The sequence below is a fragment of the Chelonia mydas genome, chromosome 3 (genome assembly GCF_015237465.2).
Source record: "Chelonia mydas isolate rCheMyd1 chromosome 3, rCheMyd1.pri.v2, whole genome shotgun sequence".
Taxonomy (NCBI): Eukaryota; Metazoa; Chordata; order Testudines; family Cheloniidae; genus Chelonia; species Chelonia mydas.
Window position 1 is genome coordinate 92617999 of NC_057851.1, and position 14509 is coordinate 92632507.

General features: G+C 39.9%; 2 protein-coding genes across 12 annotated transcripts in view; both read left to right on the forward strand.

Annotated features, from left to right (window-relative positions):
* Positions 1–3273, forward strand: part of LOC102940647 (golgin subfamily A member 6-like protein 1) — a 45918-nt gene extending 42645 nt beyond the window's left edge. For 7 of the 8 annotated variants that reach the window (XM_037894721.2, XM_037894719.2, XM_037894720.2 and 4 more), the window contains one exon: positions 1651–3271. In XM_037894721.2, the coding sequence (XP_037750649.1) occupies positions 1651–1854 (204 nt within the window). In that variant the 3' untranslated portion in view covers positions 1855–3271. Of the gene's footprint in view, positions 1–1650 lie in introns of all 8 variants that reach the window. The other variant, XM_037894723.2, reaches the window with a different exon arrangement.
* Positions 3274–6502: 3229 nt separating this feature from the next.
* TPD52L1 (TPD52 like 1) overlaps positions 6503–14509 on the forward strand; it is an 81470-nt gene continuing 73463 nt past the window's right edge. The window contains exon 1 of one of the 4 annotated variants that reach the window (XM_043542867.1): positions 6503–6663. In XM_043542867.1, the coding sequence (XP_043398802.1) occupies positions 6564–6663 (100 nt within the window). In that variant the 5' untranslated portion in view covers positions 6503–6563. Of the gene's footprint in view, positions 6664–6695; positions 6933–14509 lie in introns of those variants that run through there. The other 3 variants (XM_043542866.1, XM_037894724.2, XM_043542865.1) reach the window with 3 other exon arrangements.

Sequence of the window (14509 nt, forward strand, 5' to 3'; positions counted from 1 at the left end):
CTCCTTTTTGGGTCAGGACCCCTACAACTACAACACTGAAATTTCAGATTTAAATAGCTGAAATAATGAAATTTACTGTTTTTAAAATCCTATGCCCATGAAATTGATCAAAATGGAGAGTGAATTTGGTAGGACCCCACTGATAGGGCTTTCTGGAAAGCCCCTGGCACAGGTTCACACTTTCCCCCTTACTAAAACTTCAAATTAGGATGAAGTGGAAAGCCCTACTTTCCCTTTCCCGGGGGGAAATCCCCACTAAGCACAGAAGACCGTAAATCTATCCTCTAGTATTATAATTGCATCCGTTACATCAACTATTCTGTGACTGTTGTCTGCTGTAACTTGTAACATAGACATTTCCTAGGAACCTGTGTTTCTTTATTTTTCAGAACTGTGCTAAACACCACGTAAACACCTTGAGATACAAAAATAAAAAGCAAAAGAACTTAGAACAAGTGAAAATGAAAACTACATTGAGTTTTTTATTCTCATTTTGAATATGAATGTAAGGGAGTAAATTATAAGTGCTGTGCCCTAAAGTATAACTTAATATTTTCCCAGTCTCCTATTGGAGTAAAAGTAATCAAAGCATGACCTTGGCATTTCCAGCCAAAGCGTGTGACTAAAGATGTGTCTACACAGGGAAAAAAAAAAGAAAAATCACAGCTGGCCCATGCCAGCTGGCTTGGGTGTTTCGTTGCTATATAGATTTCTGGCTCGGGCTGGAGCCTGAGCTCTCGGACATTCCCATCCTACAGGGCCTTAGCGCCTGGGCTCCAGCACGAGCCCAGAGGCCTAGACCGCAATGAAACAGCCCCACAGCCCAAGCCTCATGAGCCTGAGTCGACTTGCATAGGCCAGCCTTGGGTTTTTCTTTGCTGTGTAGACATACCCTTGGAGTCTCTTGTCCCACCTATTGGTGGTAGATCTAATTTTTGGCAGTCCTAACAGGAGTTAAGGCTCATCTACATTCATTGTGGACTGCCATTTTCCTCATGCAGTCTCTTCATGCCTGTGCTGCAGCTTCATCCTACTATGTGATCATTCAGCCCAGGGGACTGACAATCAGTGCTGATATTTTATTGTCATCCTTAGGGCTGTGTTGTGAACCATGCGTCACAATCCCTCAGTATTAACTGTGGGAAGTTAATGGGATTTAAGAGTGCTCAGCATCCTGTAGAATCTTGCCCTTAATCTCTCTGCAGAATGGATTTAAGGTTGATCATAAATGACAAACAAACAGAGAACCACTTAAGGCTCTCACTAAACCAAATGGTGTCATTTTAATATATGTATTATCAGAAGGCAAAAAATAGCCTGTGAAATGTACTAAATATCTCTAACAAAATTGAATCACTGTCTTTGATTCGCAAAAAGAAAAGGAGGACTTGTGGCACCTTTAGAGACTAACAAATTTATTTGAGCATAAGCTTCCGTGAGCTACAGCTCACTTCATCTTTTTGCGGATACAGACTAACACGGCTGCTACTCTGAAACCTTTGATTACTCTGCTCTGTTTTTAAAACACAATCTCAAATGTGTACATATCTATCCAATAACTCATAAGACTTCAAAAATCTTAACTCGCTTGCTTTTGGTTTTGTTCCATCTGGCCTTCTTTTTCAACTGACAATATTTTCCCCGTTACAGCTTGTTGGGAGGGACAATGAACTCTTGCAAACATCTACTAAGATGCTGCAGCTTGATCAGGATATGTCAGCACTGAAATCAAAGCATGTGTTACGTCAGTCTCTTCAGTCAGAAAAATGGCAGGAAATCTCCAAAATGGCAAGCTCGATGAGGAAACTTACCAAATCAGTGACAGATGTAGTGGATAGCATGGGGAAATATTAGGTTGGGTGACACAATTAGAGGTGCTATGCTGTAGATAGAAAATTAATCCTTTAAGTACAACATGACTTTAATTTCAGTGGGCTATTCGGCTTTATGATCACTTTTGTTTTTAACAAAATTGATTTCAGAGATTTTTAAATGCTATCAAAATACTTGTAATGGAGCAGTTTATTTTTCACTCTACCACGTAGACATGAGATTGTCTTCATGAAGCCAATAAACAATATAGATTTGGTTCCTCAAATGTATTTGAAATCTAATAAATGTGGATCTAGCTTTGGTGATTGCCAGATATTGTAATTTTGGTGAGTAAAATGTTACTCAGTTTCTCTTTACACGGTAATGAATAAGATTTCTTGTGTGAAAAAATGAGTGATATGTGAGTGAAAAAGATTTCACCCGTAATAGGGCTTCATAAAAATATGAATAAAATAACCTATTTTTCAGCAGATTGAATGGATTTAGATGCATAATTCTCATTAAATTTAAAAGCAAATGTACTAATTGTGCTCTGTTCAGTGAAACAGTTATATATAGAGAGGGGTTGCTCTGCCGTTTCACAAATTTTTCACTATATCCTGGCATTAGTGTATTTTGGATTAAAAATTTCAAAATATCTGTTCACATAAATTAGAGAGACAAGGTCGGTGAGGTAATATCTTTTATTGGACCAACTTCTGTTGGTGAGAGAAACAAGCTTTCAAGCTACACCAAACTTCTCTTCAGGTCCTGAGATACTACCTCACCCACTTTCTCCCTAATATCCTAGGATCAACACAGCTACACCAGCACTGCATATTGACTTAAATAGTATTTCTGTGCAGAGATCTGTTTATGGAAGAATGTCTCGTTATTTGAAAAGATATGAAACACTGCAAAATCAGTTTTTCTCACATTCAGCATACTACTGTCACCCTTGCATAAGTAGTAAACTCTTCCGTGCAGTCAAAAGAGATGTATAAATCACAGATGGGGCGGGCTTGCCAGAAAAAAGCTGTTCATATTTTACAATAATTCATATTCAAAAGCAGCAGTCTATGAATATTAAAAGGAACTTTTTTTTTCAAATGTATATGAATTAAGGCTGCCTTGGGCAGATCTGGCACTTTCAAGTTTTGTCTTCAAAAAACAAAGTTGAGCTGTAATATGAAGTTTGTACTTTGCAGTGTTCTAAAATATTTTCCAATAAACAATCTTTTTTTTTTTACTATAAATCTTCATTTTAGACTATCTATAATCATTTTCATTTAGTTCCATTATTTTTTCTTAAAAATGTTACATCTTGTTGTTAGACCCACAAATAAGGGTCCAATATGTTCTTTACCTCATGTTACCTTATTGCCCTGATATCTTTACTCTCTCATTTTAGCCTCCAACAAGTCCAGGCTGCAATGTACTGAATGCTAGAGCTGGCTGAATAACAGATTTTTCAGTTTACTGGCAATTCTAGAAAACACAAAAAAATTGTTTCAGGTTGACCCAAAACACAATATTTTTGTTTCAATTTTCCATGTTATGTTTTGGCAAACCAAAAAGTCAAAAAATTCATTTCAGGTCAAACAAAACGCTTTGACCTGAAGCATATGTTCAGATGTTTGTTTAGATTTTGACCATTTTTAAAACATTTTAACATGTTAAAATAAAACTGAAGGAAATTTCAAAATGAAAAGTTGTTTCAAGTCAAAAAATTCTAACATTTTGTTTAGAAAATGTCAGAACTGTTTGATTTTTTGGAGAATTTTTAAGTTTTTTTTTTTTTAATCAAAACAATATGCAAAAGTGACACAGATTTGCAAAGTGTTTCAGTGTCACCAAATCTACTTTTTTTTTTTTTTTGCGCAGTTCTGAGTGCCTTCAACTCCCGTCGTGCTCAGGTGAGGTCCACACAATAAGTAACAGTCTCTATCCAACAAATGTATATATAAGAAAGAGGCAACACCTAATTTCATTATTTCCCAGTGTCACGTTAATTATGAAGAAAAAAGAAACAAGATTACCCTGGATACTGGACTCAGAAATATTCTGGCATTAGCATAAATTGAAGCAAATGTGCAGTCTGCCTCAAACTATGTACTAACAATCTCCATTCTTTAATACACTCACACTTAAACGGGCCACAGCTGCCATTTTACACTAGAGCATATAGAGTGGTGTCCTGACAAACTTTCCATTTTTAGTTAAGATGCTAAATTTGGGTACTCAGCAGAGGCTTAACATCATACAGCATAACATCATAGAGTAAAGAAGCTGTGGTTTTGTTAAATAGCTGTGGTGATTGGATAGTGTCTTACAGACATTGCAATAGCTCCACTAAGGAGGGAACTAAATTAGGAGAGTGGCCTTGTCAACAAGCACAGGAAGAAGAATGACTTTCTCTTGACTCTCTGAGCTATTTTACTGGCTATCTAGCACAGCTGAAATAAATGCAATGTAAAAGGGTTACTTTTTTGATATACACAATGCATAACCATTGAAAGGTTGGGTGGGAGAATAGTGTTTCCAAACATAGTTTACTAAACGTAGAATAGAAATTGAAGACCAAGATAATCTAGGCCATCCCCTGCCACTAGAGGATTTTACCAACACTCTATCTTTGAATGCATTATTCTGTCTTAGTTTTAAAGTACACAAGTGATGGGACTTTCACCATTTTCTATGAGAAATAAACTACATTCGAAAACAGTGTTTAAAATAGTTCACAAATGTGGGTTTCCATCAGACCCATCTTGAACAAGTAGAGGGGAGCTGATCTGGATGGACCTTAACAGAGTTCCCATCCTTGTGAATGGTACTTGACTCCTAGCCTTACAGTTTTCTTCAAAAATTGTTTTGAACACAGTTTGACCCTATACCCACCAGCCATCTAACAGTGTTCAAGATCAGTGTAGTGGAAATTATGTGTAACCGCATTTTATTAACATTTTTCAAATAGACCTCCTTCTGTTGTTCGAAAAGGCTATTTCGTTTCACTTTTAGGAAATGTTTTCCTAGTATTCAGTCTAAATTTTCCTTAATTTATTGTATACCTATTTTTGAACTTTATACTGTACATGTATTCTTCTATCTTGGTGAGCAGTACTAGAAATGAGGAGCTTTTGATAGTCTGACTCCTGCAAAAAATTAAGATTTAATGTTATGTATAGATTACATGGGACAACTCGTGCATAATTATTTTCAGGATTGGGGCCTAAATCTGTCATTGTTGACTGACTTCTGTGTTCCAGCCTGACTGCCTATTGGCATATTTTATTTGTTTAATTTGAATCATTTGGTCTTAAAGAGTCACTGGCAACTTAAAAAAAAAAAAAAAGCAACTTTTTCTTCTTATTATTGTTACTTGTAGCGCATAAGATGACTATAACTGAAAGAAATTAGAAATATATGTTCTTTTTTCATTTTATTTACTTTGTGCATTTGATAGCACTGCATATACTCACTTCTACTGTTTTCACCAGTCAGTTTCCCCTAGGGTTTGTGAGTCTTTCACGTAGCAACAAGGGAGAGAACTTAAAAAACCCTGAGCTTGTAAAACCACCCAAGCTGACAGTAAGAAAAGGAGGACTTGTGGCACCTTAGAGACTAACCAATTTATTTGAGCATAAGCTTTCATGAGCTACAGCTCACTTCATCGGATGCATACTGTGGAAAGTGTAGAAGACCTTTTTATATACACACAAAGCATGAAAAAATACCTCCTCCCACCCCACTCTCCTGCTGGTAATAGCTTATCTAAAGTGATCACTCTCCTTACAATGTGTATGATAATCAAGTTGGGCCATTTCCAGCACAAATCCAGGTTTTCTCACCCCCCCCACTTCCCCCAGGAATACTTGAAATTACTTTTTAAGGAAGACCGTCACCTTGAGATTTGGAAAATTTTGCCATCAAACACCTAAGTGACTTATGAAAATAGAACTTATGCTCCTATGTCACTTAGGGTGCAGATCTTCAAAAGTAGTTAGGCACCTAAGGACCTTTGAGGATCTGGGCCTTATGCTCCTAAGTCCTAGTGAAAGTGCTTCAGTGATTTAGAAGTATACGTCCCATTTTCAAAAGTGACATAGACCAATATCGCCACATTTTAAAGGTGCCTAAAGAGACATGTGCCTAGTGGGATTTTCAAAAACCCATTTTCATTGTGGGAGTCAGGACCCCAGGCACCTTTAAAAATGGGACTTACATTCCTAAGTACCTTATGCACTTTTGAATATTTGACCCCTAATTTTTTTAAATAGTTCCAGGTACATCTGCCTCTGAGTCCCCTGCCCTGCCAGTTTTACAATCAGATTTTTTTTTAAAGAGGAAAATTATTCCTTTTGCTGAATGAAAGACTGGAAGAAGCTGACTATGTATAATCAAATGGGGCGGGGGGGGGGGACAGCAACGTATTTACTAATCTCTTTCAGTCACAGCCATTTTAGGTGTTGCGCGTAACAATAATAAATACATAAAAATCTTACAGGAGTGATTTATAAATTGATAATATCTCTTTAACACATTCAGTGTCATTAAACAAATATATGTCCTTTACGTGTCTTAAAATAGATTGAGAAAGCAGGTGAAACGCCAGCTCTTACTCCCTGCACAGGTCCCTTGTCAGCAGATTTGCTCTATAAGAGGACATTGGGGTGGTTTCCCGATAGCAGACTTCTGTCCAGGAACTCGCTTTTTATCTTGTGCTGGTTTTTCAATCCAAGCCTGGGGATTCCATGGCTTCCCAGCTGTTTCCACTCAAGGCCGGAGTGACACCCGCATGGTGCAAGCACCTGTGGGGAGCGGACGGCGGAGAGGCCGATCGGCCGGTTCCAGGTGAGCAGCATTAGTGTAGCGCGCCGGCTCTCGGCCGGCTCGCAGCCGGGTCTGGCCGCTAGGGGGCGTGGGGCTGCGTCTCCCGACTCCAGGGCGGTCGGGGCGGGGGGGAAGCGGTAACGAGGGGCCACTTGCGGCGGCTACCGCAGCCGCGCTGCGCCTTTGCCTCTGGATGCCGGGCGGCGCAGGTGGGTGCCAGGCAGCGGCTCCTTCTCAACCTCGACCCGGCCTTACCGTCCCCTGGACAATGGAGGCGCAGCAGGCACAAGGTTAGTCCCCGGGAGGGCGGCGGAGTCCGCAGGAGGCTGGAGCTTTGGGGGTTGTTCTTGGGAGTCACTTTGTATTTTGCTCTCTTCGCTTTTCCCTTCTGGTGCGGCAGGTCCAGGCTCCAGAGGGGGGAAATTTCATCCCCCTGGCCCCAGGGACGTGCAGCTCCGCCTTGGGGGCTCTTTTTGAGCAAGGGATGCTCTTTAGACTACAGAGATGATGCAGCCTCTCTGTCCCCACCCCTGCAAACAAACCCCCTTCCTGCAAGTAAATCAACTTTGGGTGAGCACCTAAGGGCTAGGAAAGGTTATTTCTGGTGTGTTTGTTTCTCCCTTTTCTTGGGGGAGAGGGCCCTCCTCGTGCCCCCCCTTAACCCAATGCTACAGGTTAGATGCAGAAATAGATTTGGGTTGGTTTAAAACCGAATTGGAGAGAGTTAGGAAACCAGGGAAATGAGACTCTCCTAAAGCACTGGCTCTGCTCCCTCTCTTCACAGTGTTAAAGACCTTTCTGTACAAGAAATGTTTTTTGTTTTTTCTTTCCTTCTGGCTATAATTTGCTGGGGTCTGCATTAACCTATACTGTACTAAATATATCAGAACATGCTATTTACCTTGCTCTGCAGCTTCCAGACCATTGTGTGGCTTCCTTTATTCCTTCCCCCAATCCATTTCACAAATCATTTGTACTTCAGTCTATCTTTTATTAATCTGTTCACTGGAACTTTAAAGGTAAATAAAAGCCTATTGGTTACAATACAAAGCACACCCCCATTTTCTGTGTTTGGGGGATGGTGAATGAAGCCCATTTTGTTGAATAATTAAAGACTTTATTTACCTCTTAGAGATTAAACAGTTCTCAAAGTAAATTGTGGGCTTTTGTGTCACTAATGACATGCTTGTCTGCCTTGTTTAAAAGTGGGGGGGGGGAGGGAGGATATTGTATTCTCTCTCAAAGGTTTTGTAGGGATTGCTGTGTAACAGGATCCAAAATGTAGAGGGTGTCCTGATAGCTCCTTGAAAAAAATCTCCCTCCCCGTCTTCATGTGTCCTGATTCCAGATCTGTTTCTTCTGGGATCACCATTTTACAGTCTTGCTACTCTAATTTCTGCTTTTCCTCTCACTTCTTCTTTGCATCCCCCATAGCTACAGTAAATGTAGTACAGCAACATATTAACAGAGACCTTTTTTAAAAAGCAAAGCACTATGTTTATTTAAAACATTATATATAAAAAGAATCCTCCGTTTAAACTAGAGCCTTCTCGTTCAGAGTTCACTTCTTTCTGAGCTTTCTTCACATAGAGAAATTATAATCCTGGTCTTGTGACACTGCCAATGCGTGTGAGAGTTGCACACAATAGGCCAGATCATGCGACCAGTTTTTAAACCGATCTCGATTGAGGTCAGTGGGGAGTTCTGTTTAAAAACTGATTGCATAATATGTCCCAAGATATTTTTGTTAGGTTTTTCTTTACACAGTTTTAGTTAATGTCAGTTACAATACTACCAGTAAGATTATTTATTATTTATTTTTTAATTATCTCAGGGTCCAGTTATAGAAAGTATAATTTACACTGGATGAAATTCACCACTGTGCAGAAAGCTAGTTTATTTTGAAGGCTTATGCAGGATTTAAAAGGTGCCTGGGGCCAGCATAAGGCCTTCTTCACAGGGATGCATTTCACTAATCTTTCTAACTCCCATTGGCTTTTTTGGGAGTTGTGGAATCTCAGCGTGTGGCGGGACAGGGCTCTTAAAACACAAGGGTGAGAATTATCATTTCACTGCGAGTGGCAAGTTTAGAAAACACAATTTAATGGGGATGGACAGAGAAATGGAAGGGTAAAATTTACTGAAGTAAATATAGGCCGCATTCATACTTACCAGAATTGTGTTAAACAGGTGCCCCAAAGGAAGGCAAAATGTTGGTTGTGAACAGGATTGTATGTATTTTCTTGGAGTAACACAATGGGGAATTTGGCCTTTGTTTAGTTTTTAAAGAAAAAGGTAAAATGTCATTGTCGTTAGACGTTCAGTGCCTGCTGAGGAGCAGGGATTCTCAAGTAAAAGCATGTTCTGTAGGCTGCTGTTACAGAAGCTGATTGACAGAATTAATGGATTTATATAGCTCAGCTCCTGGACTTTTCTAATGCTCTACATTGAGGCTGCAGTGTAATGTGGTTTATTTTGGATCCCTGTTTCCTAAATTTATCTTTTCAAATGCCATGTTAGGTGATCCTGTTCTTCAAAGAGTTTGATATGACAACATTGCTTATTCTTTTTCTGCTTTGTAGGATTTGTGTAAACTGTCATGTTCCAATTTGTCACTTACAAATATTTTCTCTCTAATTAATAAGATTATGTTAATGGGACAGTTCAAAAAGTCAGTGCAATAATATGTATTGCTAAAGTATATTTCACTTAGTAGCTCTTCATAGCATTCCCCCTGCTGCCATTGCTGCCCCAGAAGAGACTGTCCTTGTCAAACTGGTCTTTTACTATGCCTTAGTAGTGCGTGTTGGGTACAGAGATTAAATTAAGCCACTTCATGTTGCTTAGTTTTGTTCTGTTCATGATTTGTTTTTAGCCCTGAGGTTGTCTGGGTCTTAGTGCACAGATACATTTTATATTCTGGTTATGAAAAAGGTACTGCAGTTAATCAGAAAACAGACAGGTGTGGGATGCCCCAAGGTTTCACCCATTTCTTTTTAGGTTACGTTTTCCCACTGTTTTCTCATTTGTATCTTGTGTCTCATTCTCCCTCAGGACAGTGTTCACGGTGTAGAGGGAAAAAAAAAAAATCTTCCAGTGATATTAACATGCAAATAGATCCCATGCTAAAGCTTCATGGGACTTTTATATCTGTAAATCTTTTATTCTGAGATCTCTGTCTGACCTAACTTTTAACCCTTATTACTGCAGTTATAAACTTCAGTCTAATCAGCAGCAGAGCATAATGAACCTCCATGCTTTTAGCACAGTGGGATTCAATTAAAGACACTTAAATACTGAAAACTGAATATTTTTTGTCATATTATCTTCTGCAGTTTTTCAGAACATTGCTACTACTTTGTTACCTGCTATAGCTGTTTACTTTGAAAAATCCATTGAGTTCAAAGTATCTGATTAATCAGATCAACATGCACTGCTGGGGGGGACTGCATTCCCACTGAAAGGAAGGTAAATGCTAAAAATTTGCAAGCACTCACAAATGCCCCATTATTTAACAGCTTTCAGGAAATTAAATGACTTTTTGCCTGTTTCAAAAATGTCTTTCTACACAATCTAGTTCTTTGTGCCGTTTTATGTTGCCACAGTGTGGGGTGACATAAATCAGTAAAATGTTTAATAAGTCAAGAAATACATACATGCCCCCCCCGACACACACCTGTATATTAATATAAAATGTAGCAGAGAAAAGGGAGTTGGCCACCATCTTCAGTCTGTCTGCAAATCAGCATGTGCTGTTATTTGTAGACTATCTGAATTAAATCAGACTTTTGATGGGCTCTGTGAATTTTCATGAAACTTCAAAAAGCCCTTTTATTAATTATTTGCATTGTGGTAATTCCTGGTGGCCTCAGCTAAGCTCAGGACTCCATTTCGTTAGGCACTGTATGAACACATACATCAGTAAGAGACTGTCTGTGCCCCAAAGACCTTACAAACTAAATCCCTAATCCCATGTTTATCTTTAAGCACTAGAGAAGTACCATTGACTTAACTTTAAGCACATGAGTAATCTCATTTAAGCGCACAAAAGCATTTGCAGGGCCAAGACAAGATAATGGGAGGGAGGGATGGGAGAAATTATTATTAAAATACATAATTAGATCCTTACTTTCAATTTAAGCAATATTAATTAATAAGAGCCCATATAAAACTAGAAAGAGATGCAGGTTTATTCAAATAATAAACATCATGAAATACAAACCTTTCTTCTCCCGATCTTTGAGCCTCTGTCTGCTTTTATCTTTCATCACTGGCAGTCTGAATAAGCATAGGGCTGATGCTGGGAACCTCCCATTCAGTAACGGCAATGCTAAGTGCTGAAAATACCATAGAATGCTTAATACTTATTTTCCAAATAGTCTGGCTTCAGAAATAAGCATATTTTCAGAGATCGAGGCGTCTGAGGAGAGGGTCTGGAGGGTCAGGCCTGCTTAGCCATCTACAGTTCCCATCATACAACACCAATCTTATTGTTTTGTTCCGACCCAGTTCACCTTCCCATCCTAAATCTCCTGATGTTACATTGTCCCATGAATCCCTTCTGTCCCTTTCCCTAAACTGAGCAGCCTACTTTGCCTTCGGTCCTACCTTCGAACATGGCTTGTGCATAGCCTTCTACCTCTACAGTCCTCTTTTGATTTCTTCTCTAATGGGACTTTGTTTCTAGTTCAGCTGTGTGCAATTTGATGCCTTCTGGCATTGCATATGCCCCAGAATCTTTTGCGCAGGCTGCTGTTGCACTTCCATGTAACCACCTTGGCAGCTGATGCAAAAGATTTTGGGGTACATAGAGATACTAGACAGGAAACAAGAAAGCTCCTTCATAACATAAGCTGGATAAGAGCAAGGAAAAATGGCACTAACTACAGTGAGGTGCTACCAACACTTTAAAGAGGGGTTTCCTTTAATATTTGCCAACTCAGCTGGTGATACGTGTGACATCCCCTGGGCAGAAGACTCCTCTACCCCAGTTGTTCTCTGTGTTCTCCCCACAACACACACACATCAATTCCATTCTCTCCCCACCCACATCCCATCAATCCAATATTCTTTTCCCACCCCCAAATGCATCGGTCCTTCCACCCTACCTCTCTAGGTCCATCATGCTTCTTGTCCACCCTAACATCTCATGGAGGTTCTAGATGGCTCCCCTGATCTGGCATCGCTCTTCCTTACAGCAGTGGTGGTGGTGTCCTGTAGCCTCTGGTAGGCAAGGCAGCCATCTCTCAGCTCCCGCCTGTGGGGTGGGTATGCAATGAAGAGTGGGTCCTATTTGGTGGTGGTTTGAATGTCTATTCGAAAATGTTCTCTTTAGTTCCTGAGGTGGATGGAATTCCCGGTCAGTGGAGTGGCAGGTTGGCCTGTCTCCTCCTTCCTTCACCTCACATCTGGAGTGACTGACAGGAAAAAAGTGTGAGGACTAACTACATCATGCCTCACCGCTGTACTCCTAGCAGTGATGGTGGGCTTTTGAAGGGAGTGCCTCTTGCAGCAGCTGTTGTGGCTTCAGCACTAGTAGGTACACCCTGGCTATGGCTATGAGGGGACTAAGCCAGCTGCTGCTCCTGTTTCCTAAAGGGGGCTGGAAACTTTAACAAGCAGAGTTGGCCTTAGCATTTTTAAGTGGCCTGCAAAAGTTTTTTGCTGCCCCAAATGTAATCTACCTTGTGGACCATGACCACCCTATTAGGAACAGGGCCTGCCTGAGGAGCGTGAGAGGGCTGGTGAAATCCATCTTTGAGAGACATCCCAACCTTTACAGATGTGTGTGTAGTGCGTGAGAGAGAGAGGTAGTGTAGGGTATCTAGCTTCCCCACCCAGCCTCCTGTTGCAGAAGGGCAGCCCCCAGCTACTTGTTCCTTTTAACCTGAGTGAGTGGCTTACATTCCTGAAGCTACTTTCATAAGGAAGAAGGCTGGGTATACAGGGGTTTTTGTCTGGTTTTAATGAATGCTGAGATTTCTCTTCATGGGGCTCAGAGGTCAGCTCTGTTAACCTTGGGCATGCATGATCTACTGTGAGCTCTCTCCAGCTTCTCATTGCCTAGGCCGGGAAGAAAGCAGGAGAGGGGGAACTGCAAAAGGTCCTCCAGGTGGTGGGAGAATTGAAAAGGGAAGTGGTAGTTAGCATATTTTCCCCTAAAACTGGATGTCTTGGCTGCTGTGTTAATAACATCACATGAAGATAGGGTGAGGTGAAATCGGTGGGGCTGTGATTTATAAGAATTGAATTTTAAAATATTTATCAAGGTGGCCTAGAGCCTGAGATAGCTGTTCTTTTATCTTTTAACCTTTTTGTACAACTCAAAAGAAAAAAATAGAACTAGAACAAAATACCAGTGATTATCCTTGGATTTTAAGCAAATAAATGTCAATAAACCAAATGCAGTACTTTTCTTGCAAGCTTTTGAACCTGTGCAGCTTTTCAGCATGGCTAAGGTACTTTGTCACAGAAGTAAGTTCAATTTTCTGAGGCTGAAGAAATTTGAGTGGGATAATGCTAATCCTGGGCAATGAGAATATAATCTGGTTGGATACCAGATATAAACAGACTTCCCCCATCTTAAATAGATTGCCAGTTATACAAGACTTTGCAACTTTGCCAATTTTATAAACAAAGATGATGAGGAGGAGAAACAGAATGTGCTCATAAATGCTGGCTGTAATTGTTCTCTGCTATTTTATTATTACTTTCCATTGGAAATACTTTTCATAAGAGCTCTTTCTGGGGAGGCAGTGCAAATATGGGTGCTCAATGTAGTTTAGTAGGGTATCAAGAAAGGTTTCTATTAATGTGCCTCCCAAATCAATAAAGTATAGAAATGTTAGCACTTGGTGTTCTGAGGAATTTTGTTTCAAGCCACCTCCTGCTTAAAGGTTGATTACAACAGAGCAGGCTTGGTACTAGAATGCAAAGCTGTAGAAATATGTGGCTATGTTGTAGATGGTAGTATTTAGGAATTTGGATGCTTGTTGTTTAGCAGCATTCTTGAAGGTAGAGTATTCTAGGAATCTTGGTTTAGAAAGAGCATATTCAATTTTCTATTTCAAAAAGTGCCTGAATGGAAAATTAGATCTTTCTGATTTAACAGATATACTCTGTGCAGTAATATAGTAAAGGGACTTGATCTGGGTAAGCTAGTTTTATTTGACTTTATTTAAATGTCATAGTGAAAAAACCCAGTAAAGTATACATGTAACAGATTAAATTAAAAGTAAATGTTTTTTTTGTTGTTACACTGTGCCTCTCTAAAAGTGGGCTCTTAGTTCAAAGAACTTTTTAATGTATCTGGTGCTGGAATGGGAGCCAAAAGGCCTGGGTTCTAATAGCAGATCAATTACTGACCTTAGATATGACTGCGGGCAAGTCATTTTGTCTATTTGTGCCTTAATTTTCCTATCTATAAAATAAGGATAATGATACTTAATCATCTTCATAAAGCCATTTGAGTTCTATGGGTGAAAAGCAGAACATAGTGATGAAGTATTATTATTGCAATTACATTTTTATATCCAAGATACAGTTACATGTCACTGGAGATGTGACCAAGGTGTGACACAGTCTCTGTCTCAGATCCAAAATCTTTCTCATTTTCTCCTTGCCTTTCTTGTATGTTAGAAGAACATTAGTGCCCCTCCACCCCCCCCACACACACACCAAGCTTCTATACTGATCAAAAGTAAGTACTGAGCCCCACTGCTTGCAAACTCCCATACCAGCAAGTTCAGCACATGGGCAAGGTACGAGAGAGCATGGTTTTAAGTGTGATCTTCATCATGATAAGCTCTTAGGATCAGATTTGCCTGCACCCCTGCTTGTCACCTTTGCATATACACATAGTGCTCCT